At 37.2% G+C, this 24,180-nt stretch overlaps 3 protein-coding genes across 5 annotated transcripts; 2 read left to right on the top strand and 1 right to left on the bottom strand.

Annotated features, from left to right (window-relative positions):
• Positions 1-1,899: 1,899 nt before the first annotated feature.
• LOC117572225 (trehalase) lies at positions 1,900-17,642 on the top strand. Of its 3 annotated transcripts, none has more exons than XM_052003442.1 (7): positions 1,900-2,250; positions 14,180-14,363; positions 14,428-15,306; positions 15,369-15,767; positions 15,825-15,966; positions 16,845-16,923; positions 17,553-17,642. In XM_052003442.1, exons 1-7 carry the CDS (start codon positions 2,228-2,230, stop codon positions 17,569-17,571), a joined length of 1,725 nt encoding a protein of 574 aa, XP_051859402.1. In that variant the 5' UTR covers positions 1,900-2,227; the 3' UTR covers positions 17,572-17,642. The 3 variants fall into 3 exon arrangements, 2 of the variants coding, with proteins under 2 accessions (XP_051859402.1, XP_051859401.1); XM_052003441.1 differs by lacking the exon at positions 1,900-2,250 and adding an exon at positions 12,278-12,818; XR_004572502.2 differs by lacking the exons at positions 1,900-2,250; positions 17,553-17,642 and adding an exon at positions 12,278-12,818 and having other exon boundaries at positions 15,825-16,654; positions 16,845-16,928.
• Positions 17,569-20,361, bottom strand: LOC117572224 (rab GTPase-binding effector protein 1). The gene is made up of 6 exons (XM_034254902.2): positions 20,196-20,361; positions 19,609-20,135; positions 18,711-19,543; positions 18,516-18,651; positions 18,340-18,456; positions 17,569-18,225 (listed from the first exon to the last, which is right to left on the bottom strand). The coding sequence occupies exons 1-6, from the start codon at positions 20,242-20,244 to the stop codon at positions 17,950-17,952; spliced, it is 1,938 nt and encodes a 645-aa protein (XP_034110793.1). The 5' UTR covers positions 20,245-20,361; the 3' UTR covers positions 17,569-17,949.
• Positions 20,362-20,765: 404 nt separating this feature from the next.
• LOC117572226 (protein LTV1 homolog) lies at positions 20,766-22,881 on the top strand. Its single transcript, XM_034254905.2, has 2 exons — positions 20,766-20,885; positions 20,942-22,881. The coding sequence occupies exons 1-2, from the start codon at positions 20,883-20,885 to the stop codon at positions 22,409-22,411; spliced, it is 1,473 nt and encodes a 490-aa protein (XP_034110796.1). The 5' UTR covers positions 20,766-20,882; the 3' UTR covers positions 22,412-22,881.
• The last annotated feature ends 1,299 nt before the right edge of the window (positions 22,882-24,180 follow it).

Genomic DNA, 24,180 nt, shown 5'->3' with positions numbered 1-24,180 from the left:
CACAATTAAGCGGAGTCCCATCAGTAAACAAGATGATTAACTTTTATTGCAATTTCCATTGTTTTTATTGGAGTGTTTACTTTTGTTAACGGCTATTGCATCTGCATGTTATTCAATTTAAGTGCTAGTTATTTCTTAGACCATTGATTAAATATCATGCTTCTCTGTTAACTGCCTTGAACTAGATTCAAGATCCACTAATTTAATATAGTTATGTTCGTGTACATCAAGTGAACATAGTACGAGGCGGACGACTATTGTTCTAACTAAAATATTTAGTTCTAATTTACACGATTCAATTAAGATTTCCGCCACGAATTTGCGCTTTCTACATACTAAATCTGGATGACCGCACTCAATTTACGTTAATTCAGTTCTTTGCTCTTGCTCCGACCGAAGGTCAGTTTCCAGTACCATTCGCAGTGTGGATCTGGATCTGTATCTGAATAGTTGGTGCCATAAGGTTTATTCTTGCAGTCAATTGAAATTAACGCTCAATGAAGAATAACTTTTAAAGGGGTTAAATTAAACTCACTTTAAGCATTTATAGAATGTGAACTGAATTCACTTTTTCGAGATAATAACGATCGTCGACTGTATTTTTCCATGGTATTCGATTCGACAAGCCCCCTCATAAGGCTTGTGACACACCTCTATTTATCAGCTGTTGAATAGTTGCCAAATCACAATCAGAGTCCATAGTCGCCCACTTCAAATTTCACTCAAAGTCATATCTACGTTATTTTTGGCATTTCGTTCGACTCAATTGTTGTGCTGGGCAAAACTTGTTGTTAGCATTTCAAATATAAACCAATTCATTATGATTTAGTTGCTAAACAAAGGTCAAATCCGAAGGTCATTGGCTTTTTCACTTTCGTATTTTAACGGAATGGATTCCAGCGAGTTTTATTTGTATTGGACAATTACGTTTAGACCCCGCCATTTTCACTCATTGTTGAAAAGCACGAGTTTTGGAACCGGTTCGCTCACAACAACAACCGTTTTTATAGACCCATCGCCAGCAGCAACAGTTGGCAAGGGCACCTTGAAATCGAGCCAGCCCAAATGTGTGTACCGCTAACAAACACATTCAGAATATGTGTGAATGTGTATGCATGTATGTGTAAACAAATTGTCATATGGCTAAACATATTGTTTGGAAAATAGCAGTCGTCTCTTTAGCGTCAACATGTCAAATTTCAAGAGCTGCCGCAAATTGCATCAGCATCATCACCAACATTCGCCACCGAAGCACCAATTAACGGTCGTTGCGGAGAGATGCATGTGAGAGCGCATCAACATGTCTGCTGACTGCCGGCTACGTGTTAAGTTGGTCGCGTGTGACGCATCATGTCCCTTTTTCTCTCTGCGCTCTCAGCTCATATGTGCACTTGTCCAACAGACAGGGTATACATTGCTTAATAGCATAATATTTTTCAAGGATTATTAGCAAAGCATGCTAATATGTCATACTCAGAATGCTAACTAGAACTTTGTACAATTATTGCAGCAGCAAGATGAATGTTCGACTAAGTTCGACTAAAAGCTCTATTTCATTCGGCACAATTTAAGGGACAGTATATTTTAGTCAAGCCATCGATATCTTAGCAAACTCTTGCGTGCTTTTTATCACAACAACAATCGTCAACACTCGTTTGACTTTTCAGTTCTCTCTCACGTTGGTTGCTTGTTTCGCTCTTCGACTCGATAACAGCTGGCCTTACGCCAACCCATGCAAGCAAAGATATAAACACATGCACACAAACGTGTGCAAAGTTGTGTGTGAATATGAGAGTGTGTGTGTAGACAAGAGCGGCACCGAAACGTGAGAGAGCCAAAACTATTTATTTACATGGGGGAACTTTGCGATCGCCGTTACAGTCTGTTTTGCAGTGCTTCGTCCGCAGGTCGCACGCGCTCTACGTTCGCAAAAAGCGACTAAAATTTGCACAAATTCTGTGTTAGTGATAAAAACAAATAACGCGTGTAGTGTGATAAAAATAACGTGTGTCTTAAACACATAGACAAAAAAATTCGAAGCGGAAGCAAAATTTCTTGAATATTATTTCAGTTGCCGCCAACAAGGCAAAAAAAATCAATACAACTTCAGCTCTTTCATCATCAAATAAATAAATAATAAAAACGCTGCGTGGCGTTCAGTGGAGTTATACGAAGTGCAGATAAACAAAGTAAAATAATTGAATTTCATCAGGACCCCAATCGATTCATGCACAAAATGAACGGCAACGGGTAAGTTTATAATTTGTTAACAATTTTCATTTATTTCTGAGTACAGTTTGCAAATTGCATAATTTTCAATTCTGAAAAAAAGCAAAATAGCAGCCAGACAGTCTGCTACTCTGCGAGGAGGTGCTTTCACTTTTCAACCCCTAAAAGCTTTACATACATGTCTACATTCAGACTACTTACATACTCATATGTAAGTCGTCTGCACACACATACATTTAGTATATAAAAGTGTGTTTTTCAGTCGCGTTATAAATATGTACCTTTTGTTTTGTTGCTCTTTAACTTTTGCTACTCTGCGTCGTGGTTTATTTATCTCATTCTTTTCTCACGCATTCGCGTCACAACTGAGTATAACTCTTGTACCCTGTATTTTATGACAGGTTTGTTAAAGCTCTTTTCATTGATCAATATCAACAGGTGACGCTCAGTGAGTAAACAAATAATTTATCGAAATTCATTCAATACTTTAAGTGGCGCCACCTAGTGTGCATGCGGGCGTCTGTGATTATTTATGTGCGAAATGCAAAGCGGTAATGAGAGTTGTTTGTAGGGTATAAAGCAATCGAGCTGCTCTTTATTTACTGTTTGCAATGTTTATCACAATTCCTCTTTCAGTTGGCAAGTGTTGTAAAGAAGTCTTTGTGTCAGCAGACATCACAGAATCGGGTTTTTTCGCAAAAGTGTGGAAGTAATAAAATAAAACTGAACATTTTATATATTCTATCGGTCGTGTCTTAATACGAAATACTTCCAATTGTTTTATTCGAATAGCCGCTAAGTTGGCATTACAAGTGTATCGCTACTAGGTTCGAATTATTAAGCAGTTTAACACGTGTTGCAGTTACCTACCTCTATACTCACACTCAGTCTCTTAATAGCGACCTTGTATTGACTGTGCTATTCAGCTTATTTCGCTTGTGAATTGCAATGGACAGTATAACCTTTGGAACATTAATATGCAGTTGCGCAAGGTAGCTTTAAAGCAACAGGTGATACCGAAATTGTTTGCACTGAATCTCTTAAAAATAATAATGTTTATTTCTAATTAACACACTTGTGCGTATATAGACAACAAAACAGTTGGAATTCATAGAAATATAAATAGTTTAGGAAAAAGTGAAATATTGTTAAGCCGATTGTAGTGAAACTTATTATAGTAACATTTTCTTTGAAAAATCGTATTTTTGACATTTAGTCCAAAAGCTATTAGGTTAATGGTTAATTTAGTTTAATTGCTAATTTCTTTATCGTCATCAATAGTTTTATATAAACTATTGCAGATCAAAGGTGCTTTCAATATTGAATATTTATTTTTATCTTATCATTAGAATCAATATTGCCAGCACGTTTTCGAAACTTTATAAAAAGAATGCACTTGTTATCAGAATGGCTTCCCCCGCCTTTTACAAGATATAATAGTATTTATTATTCTGTATATTTAATTGAAATTGTGTGGCTAAATGTTTAGTCTCGCCATGCGAGCCAATGAACTTGTTAGCCATAAGTAATTGCCAACAATCAAATGAGCCAAAACAAATGCACTTTTTTTAGCACATCTAAAATCATCGTTAAGTAATACTGTTTGCCAGATGTGCACTTGTTGTTGTCGCAGACTTGGCCAACAGCTGTGTTGTTTTCGTTTTTGTCTTTATTTAGTTGGTTATTTTGGTCAATGCGAATCGGCATCGCTGAGAATTTGCTGAGCGCACAAGGTGACATTTTCTCAAAATTCTTGTGTAAATAAGAATATATCGCATTTGCAAATCTTACAAAACAATATGTTTAAATTAAGAATGTCAAATTAATTAGCAAACAATCAGCTGATCAGCATCAACAATAAGCATGATGAAAGCCGGTTATTTTCCATTTACTTGATTGTTTTAGAAATGTTTTTTTTTTGTATGAATATTTATTTTTAAAATAGTTAAAATTGTAGCCAATAAATTATTATTATAAACAATATTTTTAAAATAGTGTCCTATTAAACGTATTTCCTTCCGCATTTTCCGACATGTGAAATTTGTTATCAAGTAAAGCTTTCATGTCTTCATTGCATATTTTCAGTTGCAAAAATATAGTTGCATACTTTCAGGTGGTTTTTGAAAGTGTTATCATCCGCAGCAATCGAAAGCTTGATGCTATGAAACTCGATACACTTATCAATCTGCGAATTTAGTGACAAAAAGTTGCAGGTTGTGCAAGCTCATCAGAATATATTGTGCAATTAATAAATAACAAATATTTCAAAAGATTTATGTTATTGGGTTAGATCATGCACTGGAAGTATAACTTTTCATAGGCGGACAGTAATGTAGCCGTTCAATCATAAATCATACATTCGCTCATCTTAAAAAATGCAGCGTTATTTGCACTGTCCAAACAGCGACTATTAGAATGCAATAGAATTTAATGATTATGTGGAAATAGATAAATCCCACTCAAATATACTCGTCGATGTTGAGCAGGTGCCATTTGTCACGAGCTGCTTTGCCGTTGCCCTGCTCCTCACCTGGCAACACTTCTGGGAGTCTGTAGCGATCTTTACTGCGATTGGCTAACGCTTGGCGGTGTGTCCGCTACGTATACGTAATGTGAATGCAACAGGTTATATGCATTCAATTAACTTATCAGTTCAATTGACTTCAATTTTGTTTGTTGCGATACGGCTTTCTTCAAGGAAAGTTCTAAATATTTTCCCAGTTTCGTTTTATATTTAATCTGTTTTGCATACGACATCTGCGTTATCAGTCAATCCCATGCTTATCAAAGTCAGCCGGCACGGATCGCATAGTTGGTAGACAGCGGCCCACTTATAATCTCACTTCACAAGTAATCACAGCTTGGTAAATGCGTTTTACTCAAACTCTGCGCCAATTGAAGTATTTTCAGCGCGAATTCTGTCCTTTGCTACGGCAAAATGTGAAGTGTGTTGTGCAAATACGCGTTGAACGAAGACTCAAGAGTCATATATCCAGGTTAGTGTCAGATATGGTTCTATTCGTCTATCTAATCGCTGTCAATATAGATAGAGAATTACCACGCTGATTTTGCCTGATAATTCCGGCAATAACATGCCAACTGACCTTGAGCTGTAGAAATAATTTGTAATACTACAAACATGTTCGGTTTGCCATGAGTTCATTAAACTATGTCGAATCCGAGATAATATAGAGAATAGTGAGACCCATTTAGGGATTATATATGGTTCAAATCTTAAGACTATTTCCGCCTCAAGAAAGTTCGACACAACCTTTTCTAAATCCCAAGTGATATATGGCTCCTATTCGAGATTGGTTGTCAAATCAGAAACCAATTTATTATCTGCGATAATTTGTTTCTAGTGAACGTCAATGTAGAATTCCGTATATATGTATATACTATATGCATATTTGTGTATACTATATTTGTACTTGTATACACCAGTTTATTAGCCCGTAAATATTATGGGTTAACGAGTGGGGCAGTAATTCAATTGTATTCAGTAAAACAAAAACGAATTAGAAACTGAAATATTCGTACTCTGACCAACCAAATGGCTAATCATTCATCTAGCCAAATGAAGGGCAGCTCTATGAAAAAAAAGTAGTAATACTCCTCGACATCTGGTAACAACATTACACCGTTACATTGCAAAGTCTCATAATATGTGGTCGAAATTGTATAATAGAAAAGTGGCACAACTATTTGAGTTTGTTTGAATGGGAAGAACAATGCATCAGCATCAACAACAGATAATTTGCAAATCTTATTCAAATGTAGCTTCCCGATGCTCGAGCTAAGACAGTCTGTCGATTGGCGTCTAACGTGCAACAACTCGTCGCGTCTCCGCAAGATTTAGTGAGGAGATAAACCTCAGGAGGCAGGTGACAAGTGGCAGGGGTCAAGAGTCAGGCACGCGAGTTCATTTCAGTGGAAAGTGAATGAGAGACAAATGTGAATGCGAGCAACGCGAACGAATATAAATGCGAACACAAAACACCAGCCATAAAATTATATATTTTAACAATTTAATAACAAAAGCTGCATAACCGCAAAAACAGCGAACAATTAAAAAAGTGTATACATAAAGTACTCTCTTAAAGCAAAGACAAAACAAATCTAAATTAAAAATAATAATATTTAATAATTGTAATTAGCATAAACCACAGACAAACAAAAGCTACTATACAATTAAATTGAAGTGATTTTTTCCAACGAATTTTACTGTTATTTATACACAACAATTTCAATGTCTCTACAACACCTTACACCTCACAAAGCACAGCATACAGGGTGATTGCTCGCTCGATCTCCACGCTGTACGTGCAACACACACTGACGTATTCAAGATTCGGTTACAGTTGCATAAAGTCTCGTGTCGAGAATTGACAAACAAAACCCGACAAAAACGAGTATGATGGCAGTACTTGGTATATGATAGACTTACAGATACTCTCTACACTTTCATATGTCCGAAAAGTCAGTTCATTAGGGTGCGCCACATTTTATGTATACATATATATACATATAGCTCGACTAACTGAGCTATGAACAAAAACACTCAGAGCTAGAAAAAATCTCTATAGGAATTTCGATGGATTACAGAATTTTGTAACATAAATCTAGTATTTTTGGTCTTACTTTGAGGTTTTGGCATTTTTACGAATTTGTTCTTAAAGTGATCTTATTTTAAGATCACAATTTTTATAACGAATGTTCTTAATTTTAAAATCTGCTGTTTTTTCAGCATAGAAGTGTTGAAAATAACAAACAGAAAATAATTATTTTTATAAATGTATAACGAGTAATGATTCTGCACTATTTTGACGTCATAAAGATTGCTAAAGAATTTACAATAATGCTTGTAATCTGAATTTCGCAAAGATTTCAGTATTATTATCAGATTCCATGAAACTTTCGTAATAATACTTAGCCAGAGAAGATTTTAATCCATGTTTAAATATACGAATAATCACATTTGAAATTCATAATAATAACCATTCAAAACAGTTTTGATAGCTTAACTTAATACCCATTTTGCACAGCTCACTGATTACAGGGTATACGAAATGCCTTAACATATGAAAATATATTTTTGTGCATGTCGCGAACACGTTTTAAACTGATCGCTCTGATTTGGACTCGAGTTTATTGATCTTAAGAACGTTAGTTCATAAAATGCATTGGTATAACAATTAATAAATACGTTGAATTCAGGGACAATCAAAAGGTATCGCCAAACATGAGAGTATTTCATATACTCACTACTACTAGTAAACATTGCAATAAAAATCAAGATAATATTGATAATGATTTTGGCTTATCAGTTCTTGTTTTGCCGTGAACTTGCGATTGCATCGAAAAAGAGAGAAATAGTGATTTTATATATATTTTTGAAGTAGTTTGAAGTTCTCTGTGCAATGTTGATTGAAAGAATCAACACTTATGTAACGACTAAGGTCGGAGGATTAACTGAAGTAGCTTAAGTCTATGTTCATGACCAATTAATAACCACGGTCCCTTATGAGTGCAGTCCGAAAGAATGTTCAATGCCAATTGTAGGATAAGCTCTTATCGCTAAACTCTCCACTCTCTTATCGGCGATAAAAGTATTGACCTTTTTGTTGCACGAGAGATTAAGTTTGTGAGACGCTGAGTCACATTCTTTTGACATTCGAATGGATAGCAAAATCGTTTTTCAAATTATCTTCGATTTTGTTATTTTTGCAAATTTGAAACCCGTTTAGTTTAACCTCGTAACAATTTCCTAAAACTAATCAACGGTATGAAATTTATTTCCTTCAAATCTTAGAGTATTCAAAGCATTTAGCTTCTAAGCATTTTCTTTCTTCTCCACTTTCCAAATGCCACATTATTCATAGCTTTATCTCTAAATAAATAATTTTTAATTAGAAAATGCTTTTAATTTCAAATGAAATGAGGAAAAGTCATTGAAACTATTACCCGCATACATTTTGTGCATAATCAGTATAAAAAATCGGCATGCAGGTATTGCATTTATTTCTATGCTAATTAAGCCATTTGGCCATTAAAATACTACTCGCATTATTATTAATGTCGTCCTTGAATCTTAATCTTGAGCACGACTCGCATTATTTGCATAGGCTAAACTTAATGAAAACACGCTTGTTGGACCATTTTTGGAACGGGTTTTCTTGTTGCCTTTCTGTCAGATTTTTGACAAACATTTTGAGTTAATTGAGAGTTTGGAATTTTGTGAATACTCTAAAATGAATTAAGCGTATAAAGACGTCTCTTGACCACGTCAATTGGCCAAGTAGTGACGTTATCAGCTTCTAGTAATATTCAATAAATTAATTATATCTCACGTGACAATTGATCAATCAAGTAAGATCGAAAGTTAGGCAAACATCATCTTTTGAGATTAATTTACTTTTACTTGACTGAAACTTGATCTTAACCTAACCTAACTGGATAAAGAGTATCTACTAGTAGATATACTAACTGATTATGTCTACAGCCATAAATCATTTCAGTCATTAGTCGATGTGTGATTGATTATATTATTTTGCTGATGGTGAATTAATTTAGCTAAAAAAATATTAGCAACTCGAAAATATTCTCTTCACGTACCGTTAACTTGGGGAAGAACTCACTATAACCTAATAAATGTTATAATGCTATAATGCCAGATTTGTGCTATACTATTTTCATACATTTAGTCATTTATACCTTTGACTGTCGACGACTTGACATTGTCTAAGTGGTATAGTCTAATGACTTTACTGCTTATATTGTGAATTATCCAGAACGCAAACCGGAATTAATTGTTTTCTGTGTGTGTTTTTCTTTGCTACATTTAAGCGGAATCGGAAACATTATTGAAGTACAGTATGTTTCACATACCTAAGTATATAAATAGTATGAATGTCTGAGAATTTGTGCTAACTCTTTAAAATGCCTATCACGTACCACCTGGCATCTATTTGTCATCATATCAGCACATTAATTATTGAAAAGTACATTACACCCGTTTAAATATTTGTTCAGCAAGTGCTGACAATCGGATGGCCTTAGTTTTTTATTTTTTTGGGCGTTTCATTTATGCGCAACAATTGTCGTACAAATTGTAAGAGTAAGAATTCTCTTTGAGCCCTATCGTACTCTTTATTTAAATAATATATCAATGATTGTGGCAACAATAATTCATTTAAAGATAATGGCTTCTCGAACTTAATAAAAACAATAAGATCAATAATGGCAAGCATGAAGGAAAGCTTCAGTCGAGTGTGTTCGACTGTGAGATACCCGGTACTCGTTCTTACAAAAACAAAAGCAGTACTGTATTTTAATTTAAATATACCGAATTAATATACTGATAAAATTCGAAAATATAGTCAACAAATATTTGGTATATTGATAAAACATGTGATGCCGAGCTTAATAAAAACAATAGCATCAATAATGACAAGCAATAAACAAAACTTCAGTCGAGTGTGCTCGACTGTAAGATACCCGCTACTACTACTCAATAAAAGCAAATTAGTACTGTATTATGATTTAAATATACCATACAATATACCAAAAAAAAAGGAAATATACCAAAATGTATATGTGGTATATTAATATACCATGTGCTGCCGAAAAAATGTACAGATCTATAGTAGAATAGAATACTTTATGGGATTAGATAAAGTTCCTTCTACATGCATTTCATATTTTCACAAAGTAAAAATACCCTCTACACTATGGTTAGCGGATAAATTTATTTTGATCCTAATAGTAATGGTAATGACACCCAGTAAATGTCACTGACATCCAACTAATTATGTATGCAGCTCAATCACTAAGTCCTCTGACTAATACTATTCGTAGTTCTCTGTAATACTTTAGTAGACAGTAAGCGATATATTAAAAGTCAAAGCAGGCGCTAATTCTACAATAAGTATCAGATCATAATGTCTCATTGTATCGTGTAATGATATCACGATTTTCCTTCGACAACTTGAGCTGGAATTGTGACGTATTTTTTAAACCCGAAATGAATGCATTAAACTTCAATTAACCATTTGTTCGCTGGGCTCGCAGTATTGTCGTCATAGACGGAACAGAAAGAGAAACAATGATCCAATCTCTCCCACAGGTGCAATTAAATTGCACAACTGTTCCGTTTTTCTTTGGGTCCAATTTTCTAGTCAACAAAGTGGCTTTTGTTTTGTTATTCTAGATGCCACAATAGAGATAGCACATAGTACTACTAGTAAGTGCTACAATACTAGACGAGACACCGATACTTGTGCTCGGTTCTGCTCGGTTATATCACCGTACTTAAATTTAAACGGGTCTATACTAGATACACTCAAGTGAATATTAACTAAATGCGATAAATCTCTGAAAGTGCCACATGCGACAAGCTGCCAACAACTCGTGGCATGCGACTCGAGACATGCGACGTGCGACAATTATTATGAATTTCCCGGTCAATGATCAGGTCCAGGTTCTCTGATTTATGGACTATATAATATATACATATGTGTGTACATATTTGCGTCGCAATTTGGGGCAGACATACGCCCATGTTTGGCAATTTTTATGCAGATCTACTTAGTCCAATTTTTGCATATATAGAACCTTATTCAGCTCAAATCAATTCAATTCGGACTTGTTATAGTTATACCTTGAGATACATACAAACATACATCAGAATATTCTGCGACGCAATTTTTGGATTATAATTCCTGATATATGTACATATGCTATATATAGGATCCATCTGAAAATTGTACGGAATTTTGCAAGCAATTCTATTAATAAATAAATGCACATGATCATTTCTATTGGAGTGCGGTCTTTTCCCATTCGCATCGGTTGCTTAAAGCTCATTCAAGATGACAATAAATAACCCGATTAAAACCGCCAATATCTTTAGTTTAACACACAAGTCTTGTTATTTCATGGAAACTCTTTGGGATCGCTAAGGGATTTTCCACAATTACACAGTCAGCCTGATACTAATTGTAAATAAAACAGTTACTTTTTATGTTCGCATTTTGCATTTAGAGTGGTATGATTAAATCCCCAAATCAACTCAAATAGTTGCCGTATCAGACCAACATGTTCTAGATACCTGAATATATTTAGAACCCTTAACGCTAATTTGAATAATGCTTTAGCAAAATTGGGTCACATACCCTGTTGTGGTTGAAAATAATATACGGGGTTTTATTAGTCAAACTAAAAACTATACATCGAATTAAAGTATTTATAGAAAACAATTTATATGGGTCTAAATACAAAATTATGTAGAACTTTTACTTTTTAAATCTCAGAGGTTGCTTTGGGGTTTCAAGGAATGTAAGATAGCTACTGTTAGTATATGGATGTAATCAATCATTTAGCGAGACGCAGCAATGGAAAACTTCTCTGTATGGATGTATTTTCAAGTATATGCGGTTTATCAGTTGATGAGACGCCCCCAAAATGCACTCGTCTCGGTTGTATGCAAATGTAATTGGTTGCAATCTATAAGTTCTTATTGCCTTTACCTATTTACATATGCAATGGGACTAAGTCGTTGCACAAAATACTCCAATTAATAGAAAAGGTGTAGTTATTTAATGAAGATGCCCAGCTATTAATCACCTGTTCATAAATCGGTGTAATGAAAACGATAAAAACTAAAACAATATCACCTAACGGGTAAATACAAATACCGTATTTATTATACTTGTCACACTTACTTGGGCTTTGGCTCAGCCGCAAATTGCTCTGCTGCTCAGTTGATTTATAAATAGCACACACAAATCCACCATCCACGCCCACTTTGCTTATTTTCAAGTTCGTGTTCGTGCTCGAGTTCGTTTTCGTGTTCGTGTAGCATTCGATTGTCGAGTCGTTGTTGTTTTTGTTGTCGGTGTCGGTGTCGATGACGATCGCTTGTTTTTTCTTGCCGAAGTCGCAGTCGACAGTCGTCGTCGCCGTCATCGTGCAATCGTTTTGTTTTTGTTGCTGTTTTTGCTGTCGGCTCGACCATTTATTTTATAAAATGAAATCCACTGAAACAGTTAGAAGTATTCTTGCACTGACAGGGCGCAGGTTGTGTCTGTGTCGTTCGCGCAAGAGCAAAGTGCAGCTGAGAGGGAAACGCAAAGTAGTCTGATTATCCTGCTTACACATATTACTACTTCAATAGGCAGACGCAGTCACAACCAAAGTGCGGTCGCCGTCGCGAAGCCACAATTTCCTATTTTGTGTCGAAAAATAAACTAACAAATAAAAGGCAGCCCACTCAATGTGATAATTTCGGTACTTAATTACATACAAATACACATAGTACACATCTGTGTGTAGACTCGCGTACGAGTAAAGTGATCAAAAGTGAGCGGCAAAAACAGCGTTTAATTAATCTACAAGAAAATAAGAGAAGCAAACACAGTTCCTTAGTCCCAAAACATAATGAGAAATCTAAATAAATTCGCACTGGCAATCCTCTGTTGCTGCCTTGCAGCCCTGCCCCAATTTGGTGCAAGAAGACTGCTCGAGTTTAGCACGGAGAGCCCAAATGCAATTGCCGATGATGAATTTGGAACCTACAACTTTACCTCGTGGTAAGTTTTCCGTACTCACCACGCTGCGAATCGCATTGTGTGTGTGCGGAACGATGGATGTGCGAGTATTTGTTTTAAAATGCTTGCACTTAACTAATTAGTCCCATATAAATATAGCTATAATATATAAAATATATATACTAGTATATTTATCAACTGGTTTCCTTCGTTCGACTAACCGAGTAACCGGTCCTCAGTTTAAAATCCGTACAATAATAATTTCAACACTCTAAAATTTGAATATCAGTATTATCAGATTGCAAAAATATATATGAGTATATTATATATTGCAAACGTGATCTATTGCAAGTAAACGTGACGAGTTGGCACCTTTTCCACATTTAGGATTAACTTCGTGAGCTGTCTATAATATTAAACACATTGATTATGGCAGAGACAATCGGACAGGTGTTTGCGTTGAACAAAAGCAGTTCAAACTCAGAGTGTTATTTGCACTAATTAATGACGTCAGCTTGAAGTGCTATAAAGATCTCTATATATGTATATAGCCCGCAACCTCTCACTCTCTAATATCTGTAATAAACGTTTGAATCTTTTACTACTTAGTAGAATTGCAAAGCGATTAGAGTAGATAAGTAGTTTCCGTCATTTGTATTTAAGTCCATAAAAAATGAAAAAAATTGCTAAATTATTATTATTTATGTGATCAACATATGTTTTTGCGATAAGCAAGAAAGGATTACCATCTTGTAGAACTTTATCAAATCATTCACAATACAGGATTATTTGATTCGTAGAAAGTTGAGTTCATTGAAAGCAAATTCCATATCAAAAATTCGTTCGAAAACTTGTTTAGCACCTGTTTAAAATAAAACATATTAAAAGTGAATTCATTAATCTCTAATTATAAATACAATATACTCGAAAGTAGCAATGATAATATTCCACAACTTACTTAAATATAATTTGATCAACACATTTGCACTCAATTCATACTGCATACCAGCTAAGCTAATAATGGAGATGTTAACAACAAAAATGTTATAATGTAAACTGAACTAATACAGCGCCAAGGATCTAAATAACAAACATTTATATTAGGTAGCACAAGGGTGATCATTTTATTTAAATAAAAGACCCATTTAGTGTACGCCTGATAGTATTTGTCAAGCAAATAATTAACTCATTACGGGAAAGAGATAGTATTGTAGACTTAACCGAATCTATCTGACAGATCAAGATTAAATATTTTAATTTATTTGAATTGAAATTGTTTATTTGCTAAAGATTTCTTTACCATTTTAAAATAAATAAATCTATTTGTAGGCTCTTTTATTGTAGCATAGTTTATATTCTGTTCTGAATTAAAGAAATTTTATTCAATACTTATTTTTTTGCAGTCAAATTTATTGCTATGGCTCGCTATTGGACACCGTACAAATGGCAAAACTATTCGAGGATTCAAAGACCTTTGTCGACATGAAACTTTTGTTTTCACCTCAGAAAACCTTGGAGGACTTTGATGCTTTTATGGCAGCAAAGAATAATACCCCCAGCAGGGATGAAATCCGCGAGTTTGTCGATGTGCGTAACAATGAAATTGCTATCAATAAACAATATTATATGGTATACTCATATTATTTTATAGGCCCATTTCGGTGCGAAGGGCACAGAGTTGGATGTTTGGACACCCACCGATTGGATTGAGCATCCCGGATTCATTGATCTCATTCACGATCCGGATCTAAAGCAATGGGGCGTCGATCTGAATAATATCTGGAAGGAGCTGGGTCGTAAAATGAAGGACGACGTGCACAAGAATCCCGATTACTATTCCATCATCCCCGTTCCCAATCCGGTTATTGTGCCAGGCGGTCGCTTCATTGAGTTCTATTATTGGGACTCCTACTGGATCATTCGTGGTCTGCTGCACAGCGAGATGTATACCACCGCTCGTGGCATGATTGAGAACTTCCTGTCGATCGTGCAGCGCATCGGATTCATTCCCAATGGCGGTCGTGTCTACTACTGGGGTCGCTCCCAGCCTCCACTACTGACGGCAATGGTAAAGAGCTATGTGGACTTCACAAAAGACGATCTGTTTGCCATCAACGCACTAGAAATTCTGGAACATGAGTTTGAGTATTTCATCAACAATAATACAGTCCAGGCCAAGGGTCACAATCTTGTTATATACCGCGACACCTCAACCGGCCCACGTCCCGAATCGTATAGTGAGGATGTGGAAACATCGCAAAGCTTTACCACAAAGGAAGCCAAGGAGGATCACTACAGCGAACTCAAGTCAGCTGCCGAATCGGGCATGGACTTTAGCTCCCGTTGGTTCATCAATGCCAATGGCACCAACGAGGGCAATCTGACCGATGCCAAGACTCGCTCCATTGTGCCCGTCGAGCTGAATGCAATTCTCTACTGGAATGCCAAAATGATTGCCGAGTTCCACTCTAAGGCAGGCAACATTGAAAAGATGGTGGAATACGAGACCAAGGCGCAAAAGATTCAAGAGGTAAGAAGCAGCGGGTATTAAAGCCTAACCGATTAGATATTCATGAATATCTTCAATTGCAGGCAATTCAAGCAGTCTTGTGGAACGAGGAAGCCGGCTGCTGGCTGGACTATGATTTGATCAACGAGAAGCCACGCAATTACTTTGTGCCAACTAATCTCTCCCCACTGTGGGTCAAGGCCTACAACCTTTCCGAATCCGAGAAGATTTCTGCCTCGGTTCTCAAATACATTGAAGCCAACAATCTCGATTCGTTTCCAGGCGGCGTACCAAACACACTCTACAATACCGGTGAGCAGTGGGATCTTCCCAATGTGTGGGCGCCTATGCAGTACATTCTGGTCGAGGGTCTGGACAACCTAGGTACTCCCGAGGCAAAGGCGTTGTCACAGCGCTGGGGACAACGCTGGGTCAAATCCAACTTCGAGGCATATCGCGAAACACTTGCGATGTTCGAGAAGGTAAGATGCGGATCACAAGTTAGTTAGCACATAATCTACAGTGTGGAATCATTGCAGTATGATGCTGAGAACTTTGGAGGACATGGCGGTGGTGGTGAATACGGTGTGCAGACGGGCTTTGGCTGGAGCAATGGTGTGATTATCGAATGGCTGGCGAAATACGGTCGCCAGATCTCGCTGAGCAATACGGGAGCTGCAGGTGATGAGGAGCAATAGAATGTGTCCTAGCTATGCCAAGCACAATCGACGCTATCTATCATCATTGAATTTACATCATAAATCCGTGGAGCCAGTCCAGACTCTTTTTGTTGGTCTGGTTCATGTACACATACCTAGATTTAAACTGTTTCTCGCCGAGATGCTCAAATATCTAGTTGATAAAAAAACAAAACAAACAGAAAAAAACGTATTACATATATAAGAGAACCATCGAAAGCGCGTCTTCACATTGTCCATCACATAGTCTAAGCACACTCGCCGTCATTTTCCCCCTTTGTCGCGCTGTCGCTCTCTATATATATCTTACTGTCTTTAACTTACTATATATGTCTATGTCTCTCGCTGCAACGATGTCTTCGACAAAAGAATAAGAACTAAAACTGTCAACTACTTAAGTTCAACATCCAGCATTCACACTCAGCAAGCACCAAGGACTCGCATAACCAATATTGAATTGATGTACCGGATAATGTGATCTAATCCAAGACACGATCGCCACACAAACACACACACAAATACACACACGCATATGTCTCTCTTTAATACAATTTCGCTTATCATTTTGTCTTCGCCTTCGAGTCTGACTTTGCCTTCGTCTCGCCAAGTCTCTTCGCCTCGCATCTGTGTCTGTTCTATCAAGTTTCAAAGAGTCTCGCCAAATTCTTAACGTAAGTGTCTTAATGATCATCTTATCCTACAACATATTCTTGATTTTTATTTACTTTTGCATCATTTTATTTTTGTGTGTTTCATTTGAATATTTGTTTTAATTCTGGGATTATCATCTCTCTCTTATTGTACCCACTAAATTAATCCACATCCAATTCGATGATTCTAATTCAAACTCTATTTCTACAGCTCGAAGCTGTCGACTGATTACCGTGCTTGGAGCGACAGCTGTGGCGATAGTTGGCGCATTCGCCGGACGCTTCATTTGGTGAGGTGAGTGAGCTGTGACAATTGATTGTAAATTTGAGATAAATTACAGTCGACACCACCAATAACAAATTCTAATGATCGTTTCTCTCTCTCACTTTGCTCATATCATTTCAGAAAATAATTGCGTGTCAAGTGTTATGGAAAATGTGATTCCCCCCTTCGTATGTGTGTGTGCGCTTGTATGTGTGCGTGTGTATGTGTTTAACTAGTTTCAATTACACAAAAAACCTTTTTAGTTTTTTTTTTGCTCTGTTGAATGCACGGAGATTGCAGTATTAGTTATCAAATTTTCAGTTGACTTATTGTTAGTTGAAGTGAACAGAATTTAAATTGTTATTGTATTTAATAATTAAACAAATATTTAGTTACAACGTGTGCATGCATACAAAACTAATAATAATACATTATAGAAGTATCCTCGCAACCCCATGAAGACAGACACAAAAACAATAAGTTTAACAACAATTTGATGTACTATTTTTGATGTTGTTAATTGTTAACAAAAATTTGCCAAATTGTTTGCTCTGATTTTGAAATAAAAACCACAAAATATTTTTGCATGAACCAATGTTTGTTTATCGTTTCGTTTTGTCAAGTATATTTACAAATTCTTTCTCCAATTTGCAGGCGAAACTGGTTCAAGTAGAGAACCCCACACAATGCGTGTACATAACGATTTTATTCATTGATTTTTTCATATATATATATAAGTATTTTTTGCTTTGCTTGCGCTAAATTCAATAATGGAAACTTACCTACAAAAAAAGAGCTAACTCGACACACATTAAAAAAGAGGGTATAGTTAAACTAGAGGACTGAGTTACATCGTTACATCTTTACAATGATTGCAATATTGACGCTATTTTGCGACTCTTTCGGGATATGACGCCGTTTAGTGTTACAACGGGAACAAATAAATGATCAAAGTAAACGATTAATTATAGTACACAGTACATATATACGCAAGAACAAAATAAATAGTGACGCTTCGCACTGCCACCCAACTTGCTGAGCTGGGAGCCGACTAGTTTGACTGCTGCGGCTCGTGACTAAAGTAAGGAGCAGTGTTTGGCGTGAGCAACGTGTGACAGATATCACAAACACGAGCGACACGTTTCCGTGGTCCCGATGGCACCGTTTTCGTTAGACATTTATCGCAGTAGATGTGTCCGCAATGCCGGCAATGGATCTTTCGCACCATCACCGTAAAATATGCATTACATGTGGGGCAATTGTTCACGTCATCGTCGTCCTGCCAACGCACCTCGGTGTCCGCATGTCGCAACTCCTCCAGGGACATCTATAACAAACCGAAATGATTATGTACATAGTTTGATAAGATATTTTGCAACTCCAGCATAAGAAAAGAATAAAGCATAAACTTATATTTTTGTAAAGAATTTGAGCACTTTACCTGAAGCGTTTGCGACAATTTAACGAAATCCTTTTGCACCGTTTCCATTGTGGACAACTCCTCTTGCAGGGTCTTAATCTTTGACTTGTAGTCTGAATTGGTTTTTCCTAGTTTTTCCTATATAAGTTTTTAGCTTGTTAAATGTGAATCAATTCAGCGATCGGTGGTTTACTTACATTGGCATCCTGCAGTTCTATAATCTCAACACGGCACTCCGACAACTGCTTGTTTAGTTCAGCCTCTTTGCGCTCCAACAGAGTTTTTGATGATTCATGCGATTGCACGGCGACCAAATGTTCCGTAACACGATCTCTGAATGGAATAGTAAGATAATTAGCAAAGGCAAACTAGAAAATTTAGAAAAAACTTACTGCAGTGACTTAATATCTAATTGCACTTTGCGCTTATAGGCACGCCTCTCATTGTTGGCCTCGTCGAGTTGAGCACGGAGTATTTGAATCTCATCGAGCGAAGTGACGCACTTTTGTTTCTCAAATTCGCTGCTGACACGAGCCTGGATCAACTCGCTCTGCTGACGCAGCATTAGCTCCTGCAGTTCGACAACAGTATTTGGGAGATTTATGTATTGATTCTCAATTTCTTCTGATGTCGCCAGATAGCGACCGGATAGGAAATCATTGTCAGCCTGCAGTGTTTCCAGCTGCTGATTAACTCTCTCCCGATCGTCTGTGACACGCTGCAGTTGCCGCATCACATCCTCCTTCGTCTCCAGGAACTTTTGTTGCATGTTCAAAAGTTGTAGTTCATTATTTTTGGATTGCTCTCGCAGGTTTTGTACTTCGCTCTTATGAGCCTCTCGCTTCGTTTGCCATTGATTCTCCAGATCATTGCGCAGTGCAGCCTCCTTGCTTAACTGTTCACGTGATTCAACAAGTTGTTTTTGTATGGCATCCAGTTGTTTTTGCTGCTGCTTGACTTGTGCACTCAACTCTTCCGAACGCTGTTCCAGTGTCCTGCAGGAATTACAATTGGTGGCCAGCAAATCAGTTGATGTGGACTTGTGTATGGCATCTGCGGCATCCTCGTCAGCGACTATTCTTGCTGACGCTTCCTCCTTGTCCTCTGTTGCCAAGGATTTTGCCTGCAACTGTTCGTCCGTTTCGCGTAATTTTTCTTTTAGCGCTTTCATTTCTTCTTGCAGTTGTTCAACTATTGAATGCATCATTTCCGCATCCTCTGAAGCCTGTTAAAATATAAAAAGAAATAGCCTTTAAATTGGCTAATACTGTAACTCATGATGGTACTCACATATTGCTTGACATTATTTTTAGGTGCGCTTCGCGCACTCCCCTCGGGTGGCTCTTGTTGTTGAAAGCTGTTGTTTAATGAATCGCTGCCCAATTTGCGGACAGATCCCAGTGTCTTTTTCACCTGATTCAAAACATGTGGCGCCAAGCCACCAGACGCCTCTACTGGCTGCTGCATTTGCTGAAGTTGTAGCTGCTGCTGGCGTAACTGTTCCAGTTTGATTCGCTCCAACTCAGCTTTGTACGTTGCCGTCTCCTCGATTGTATCCTGAACCAGCTGCTGAAGTGACGAGATCTCTTCCTGCGCCCGTATATCCTTTAATTGCATTTCGTTCTCGGACTTGAGGTCAGCAACCATGACGGTAGTCTTGAGCTCATCCAATTCATCTTGTAATTGCTTCCGCTCTGTCTCCTTCTGCATATAGAGCTCCTTCATTTTCGCTCTCTGCGTATTATATTCGTTCTCCATTTTGCGCATATTGTTCTGGAGCAGCTCAAATTTATGCTGGTATGTGGCGTCATCATCGCCTGATAGAAATGGATTTGACATCATCCGTAACCCTCAAATGTTTAAGACGTTACACTCACCATTCGCGACGTCATTCCGCGTGTCCGACGTGGTCTCATTTTCTTCCATTTTACAATAATTTGGGCTAGGCAAACAATTATGTTTAGTTTACTAGTGGTGGAGAAACAACGATGGCACTTTCGGTGCATCGATGTTCTTGCAATTTTTAAAAATATCGATTTCTTATGGCAAACATCGATGATTATTTGAATAAAAAAAAACAATTTATAATTGTACATTTTTTTATTGGCATCTATTAATATCTTATTCCACAATATAATGCAGAGCAAGACGTTAATAACGGAATTTGCAAACAGTAATTTGAAAATACTGGAAAAACACTTCGAGTTTTTGGTATTTTTAAAATGACCAGGGATGCAAGTTATTCCAATTGGAGATAAAAATATCATTGAACCTCTTGGAAAAGTGGCTGTTATTAATTAATTTTCCAGAATATGAAAGAATTATGCATTCCTATGTCGATTTTTTAGATAACAATCAATTTGAAAAGAGCAAAAATACAAATATATCATAAATGATATATATCGCATTCAACTACAAAAATCGATAGCTTCACTATATGTGTATATCGAATAATATCTCGTTTAGTGCACACCTCTAATGCACATGTGTTTAGGTAGTCTGTAATTTGGTAAATCCGCAAACAACAATTATAAACGACAAAAAGCAACAGCAGCATTACAAAAATGGTAATTTTTACACTCTAACAAAAGAATGTGCTATTATTTATGCATTGAAATTGTAGGTAAAAGGAAAAAAGCCATATATTGACCGCAAAAAGGCCGTCACGTTTCACTTGGTGCACCGCAGTCAGCACGATCCGCTAGTAACCGATGAAACTGCGCCGCAACGTGTGCTCTTGGAGGCGGGTGCTCGGCAGTCCAAACCGGAAAAAGAAACACCTGTTGATCCAGCGAAACGCCAAGAGGAGCTCAAAAAGTTTGGAATTCACTTTGATGATGACTACGACTATATGCAACATCTTAAGAAGCGAGAGAATGATGTTGTATGGGAATATATGGAGAACCCGAATCAAGCCAAGAAATCTAATGAAGAAGAGCCCAAGAATCGCAACCTACTATCACTGCCTAGTTCTGTATTTGCCAGTGAATTCGAAGAGTCGGAGGGAATGTTAAACAAAGCAGCTCCTCAGCCAGGTCCACGCCCAGATTGGGATCCAGATGTAGTGGCAGCGCTCGACAGTGACTTTGAAGACAACGAAGATTTGGAAGATGATTTTGTTATGCAGGCCATGGGTGGCGATGACGATGATGATGAAGAGGGCGATGAGGATTGGGAGGACGATGAGGAAGATAATGATATGGATTTCGATTCAGATAATTTAAATGATGATGATGATGAAGAGAACCCTGATGAACTTATGGATCGTCTTGCCCCGCTATTGCGAAAACGTCGTTTCGATGACGAAGAAACCAAATCGCGCTTCACTGAATATTCAATGTCATCAAGTGTAATTCGGCGTAATGAACAGTTAACTTTGCTAGACGATCGCTTCGAACGTTTCTATGCCAGCTATGATGATCCTGAGTTGGGTGATTTGGCCTTGGAAGAAATTGAGGGAAACTGGCATCAAAAGCATCCCGTTGTTATGCAATGTTTTAAGGAATTCAAGAAGAAATCCGACGACTTGGAATACGACAAAGAATGGGATCGTGAACGCGTTAAAAAGTATGAAAATGTTGTCGATGGTGAACACGATCCAACAGACGATCTTGTCGACTACGAAGTGGAAGATGCCAAGGAGAAAAAATGGGACTGCGAGTCGATCTTGTCAACCTACTCAAATATTTACAACCATCCCAAGTTGATCGACGAGCCGCGCGCGAATCGTCGTGCAGCGACAATTCAGATTGATCCCAAAACGGGTCTTCCTACAAATGTGCTGCGCGGTGGTGCCGATGGTCAGCTGACTGCAAAAGCACTAGCCAATTTGGCGGACGATTCACCAAGTGCAACGGGTCCTAAATCGCTATGTGCCAAATCTGTCCTGTCCACACTCAGTGTTCTCTCTATACGCCCCAAGGATGAAACTCCCGAGGAGAAACGCGAACGAAAACGTTTGCTCAAGGATTACCGCAGTGAACGACGCATCGAAAAGAAGGCCAACACAGAGGCATTCAAAGAGGAGCAAAAACGGCAGAGACATGTGAAGATTAACCAACGCACCAACCAGCAAGGTTCCACAATTGTTTAAGCCCTTTAACTTTAGTGTCAAGATGTTATTCTTGAAAATGTTAGTTTTAAATACTTTTTTCAATGCATGTACTAAAATGTGCTTGCATTTGCTAACATAAATATGTATGTTTAACTCAAATGCAAAGTTATTTGTTATGCAATTACCAATAATTCTTTTGCTCATATTGCGGGTGCATTTGATATTAGAGTCATGCTCAGGAATAGCTTTGGTATGTGTTTTACTCCAAGCAGGACTTGCGTGTCTATATTGTGAAAATGCGGAGACAAACCGAAATCCATATACTCTTTGCAAATTTCTATTGATTGAGACAAAATTTATTTAACTTTCGGCAGAGTCTATCAATTACTATTTTTGTAAATAATCTAATTATATTGGATCAAATAAAAGAAACAAAAAACTGTAAATAAAGCAAAATGAATGAGGTAACAACAAGTAAACCATTTTGGACCGGTTGCTTTTGTTTATTTGCTCTTTCCCCTCACTGAAGTACTTATATACCTCTATTTATGTATATACTGGCAATAAATAGACAACAACGAGCCACGCGACAATTAACCACAACTCGACAACATTGGCTTGGGCTCTGGTTTGGGACTGTTGGGGAAGCAAATGACGTTGTCAGCCGATTTGCTGAAAAGCAAACATTGTTACAGACATACATTATTTTTTGTAAGTACATGGCTTTGTTTCATTGATAAAGCCATGCAAAATACCCTTTACTTATTAAGTAATTATTGCGAAATTTCAGAGGAGAATTTAATAAACTAGTTTTATGGTTAATTTACTTTTCACATTGCTATTTGAATATCAGTGGTGGCAAATGAAAAATACGCTTGCCAAAATATATTATCGTTAGCGCCATCTAGCGTGTGGCGGAAAGACTAAGAGGTATCTATCTTGCTGAACACTGGGGCGCATTAATTTACATTGCTGTGACTAACAGCAACAAATTGTCATAACAAATGCCTTTCACCTCCCGTGACAGATGCGACTTTAAATTTCACTTATATAATAATATACCTAGTTATATGCATATGTATGAATTAGTGTGTATGCGAGTGTGTTGCTATTATACTAAGTAAATTCGAGTCCTAAAAACACCATATAGGCTTTCCCATGAGACATGAGAAAAGGCAGGCGCGATTTCCAGCTAGATAACTAAGTACGCCGGAGTACTTAAATATGCAGGGTGGGTGTTACAACTGGAAAGTTCCCCCACATCACATTTGCACCTATGTAATTGTACATTTATATTGCCACTACATATATTATACTATATAGAAATACGACGACAATTATGAAGGATTAGTTGAGCACTTTTTGTTTATGGATTTTGATATTTGGGAAATTTCAATTTGGAAATTCCAAGTCAACAAACTCGAATTGGGATTAAGTAGCAATTTTTATAATATATTTTCACATTTGTAAATAATCATATTAGGAATTGGGTATTTGCAGAAATCATCAGCATAATAATCATAGTAATGAATCAGATAATTTAACCTAATTAATGGCTTTGATTTGTGCTAGCATTGTGAATGATTAAAAATCCACAATCCACATGGCCACATTTCCATGGCGCCTAACGGAACCTAACACCAATTTGGAACCAAGCTCGAGCTCGCACGCTTTCCCAGCACGATACTCAACAAACTCCTTGTAAATGGAAACCGTCACAGTTGTCGTGCCCATGCCGCTACTTTCTCCTCCTTTCGCCTCTCTCCTCCTGCTCCTTCACCATCACCATCACCATCTGCAGTGAACAC

This window comes from Drosophila albomicans, chromosome 3 (genome assembly GCF_009650485.2).
Source record: "Drosophila albomicans strain 15112-1751.03 chromosome 3, ASM965048v2, whole genome shotgun sequence".
Lineage (NCBI taxonomy): Eukaryota > Metazoa > Arthropoda > Insecta > Diptera > Drosophilidae > Drosophila > Drosophila albomicans.
This window is presented reverse-complemented; position numbering and strand designations above follow the sequence as displayed.

Excerpts from the sequence above, each read along its gene's own strand:
- LOC117572225 (XM_052003441.1), top strand. The coding sequence starts at position 12,667 with ATGAGAAATCTAAATAAATTCGCACTGGCAATCCTCTGTTGCTGCCTT. Across the intron at positions 14,364-14,427 it reads AAATCCGCGAGTTTGTCGAT|GCCCATTTCGGTGCGAAGGG; the intron begins GTGCGTAACAAT and ends ATTATTTTATAG. Across the intron at positions 15,768-15,824 it reads CACTTGCGATGTTCGAGAAG|TATGATGCTGAGAACTTTGG; the intron begins GTAAGATGCGGA and ends GAATCATTGCAG.
- LOC117572224 (XM_034254902.2), bottom strand. The coding sequence starts at position 20,244 with ATGGAAGAAAATGAGACCACGTCGGACACGCGGAATGACGTCGCGAAT. Across the intron at positions 20,136-20,195 it reads GCGGAATGACGTCGCGAATG|GCGATGATGACGCCACATAC; the intron begins GTGAGTGTAACG and ends CATTTCTATCAG. Across the intron at positions 18,652-18,710 it reads TTAGATATTAAGTCACTGCA|AGATCGTGTTACGGAACATT; the intron begins GTAAGTTTTTTC and ends TATTCCATTCAG.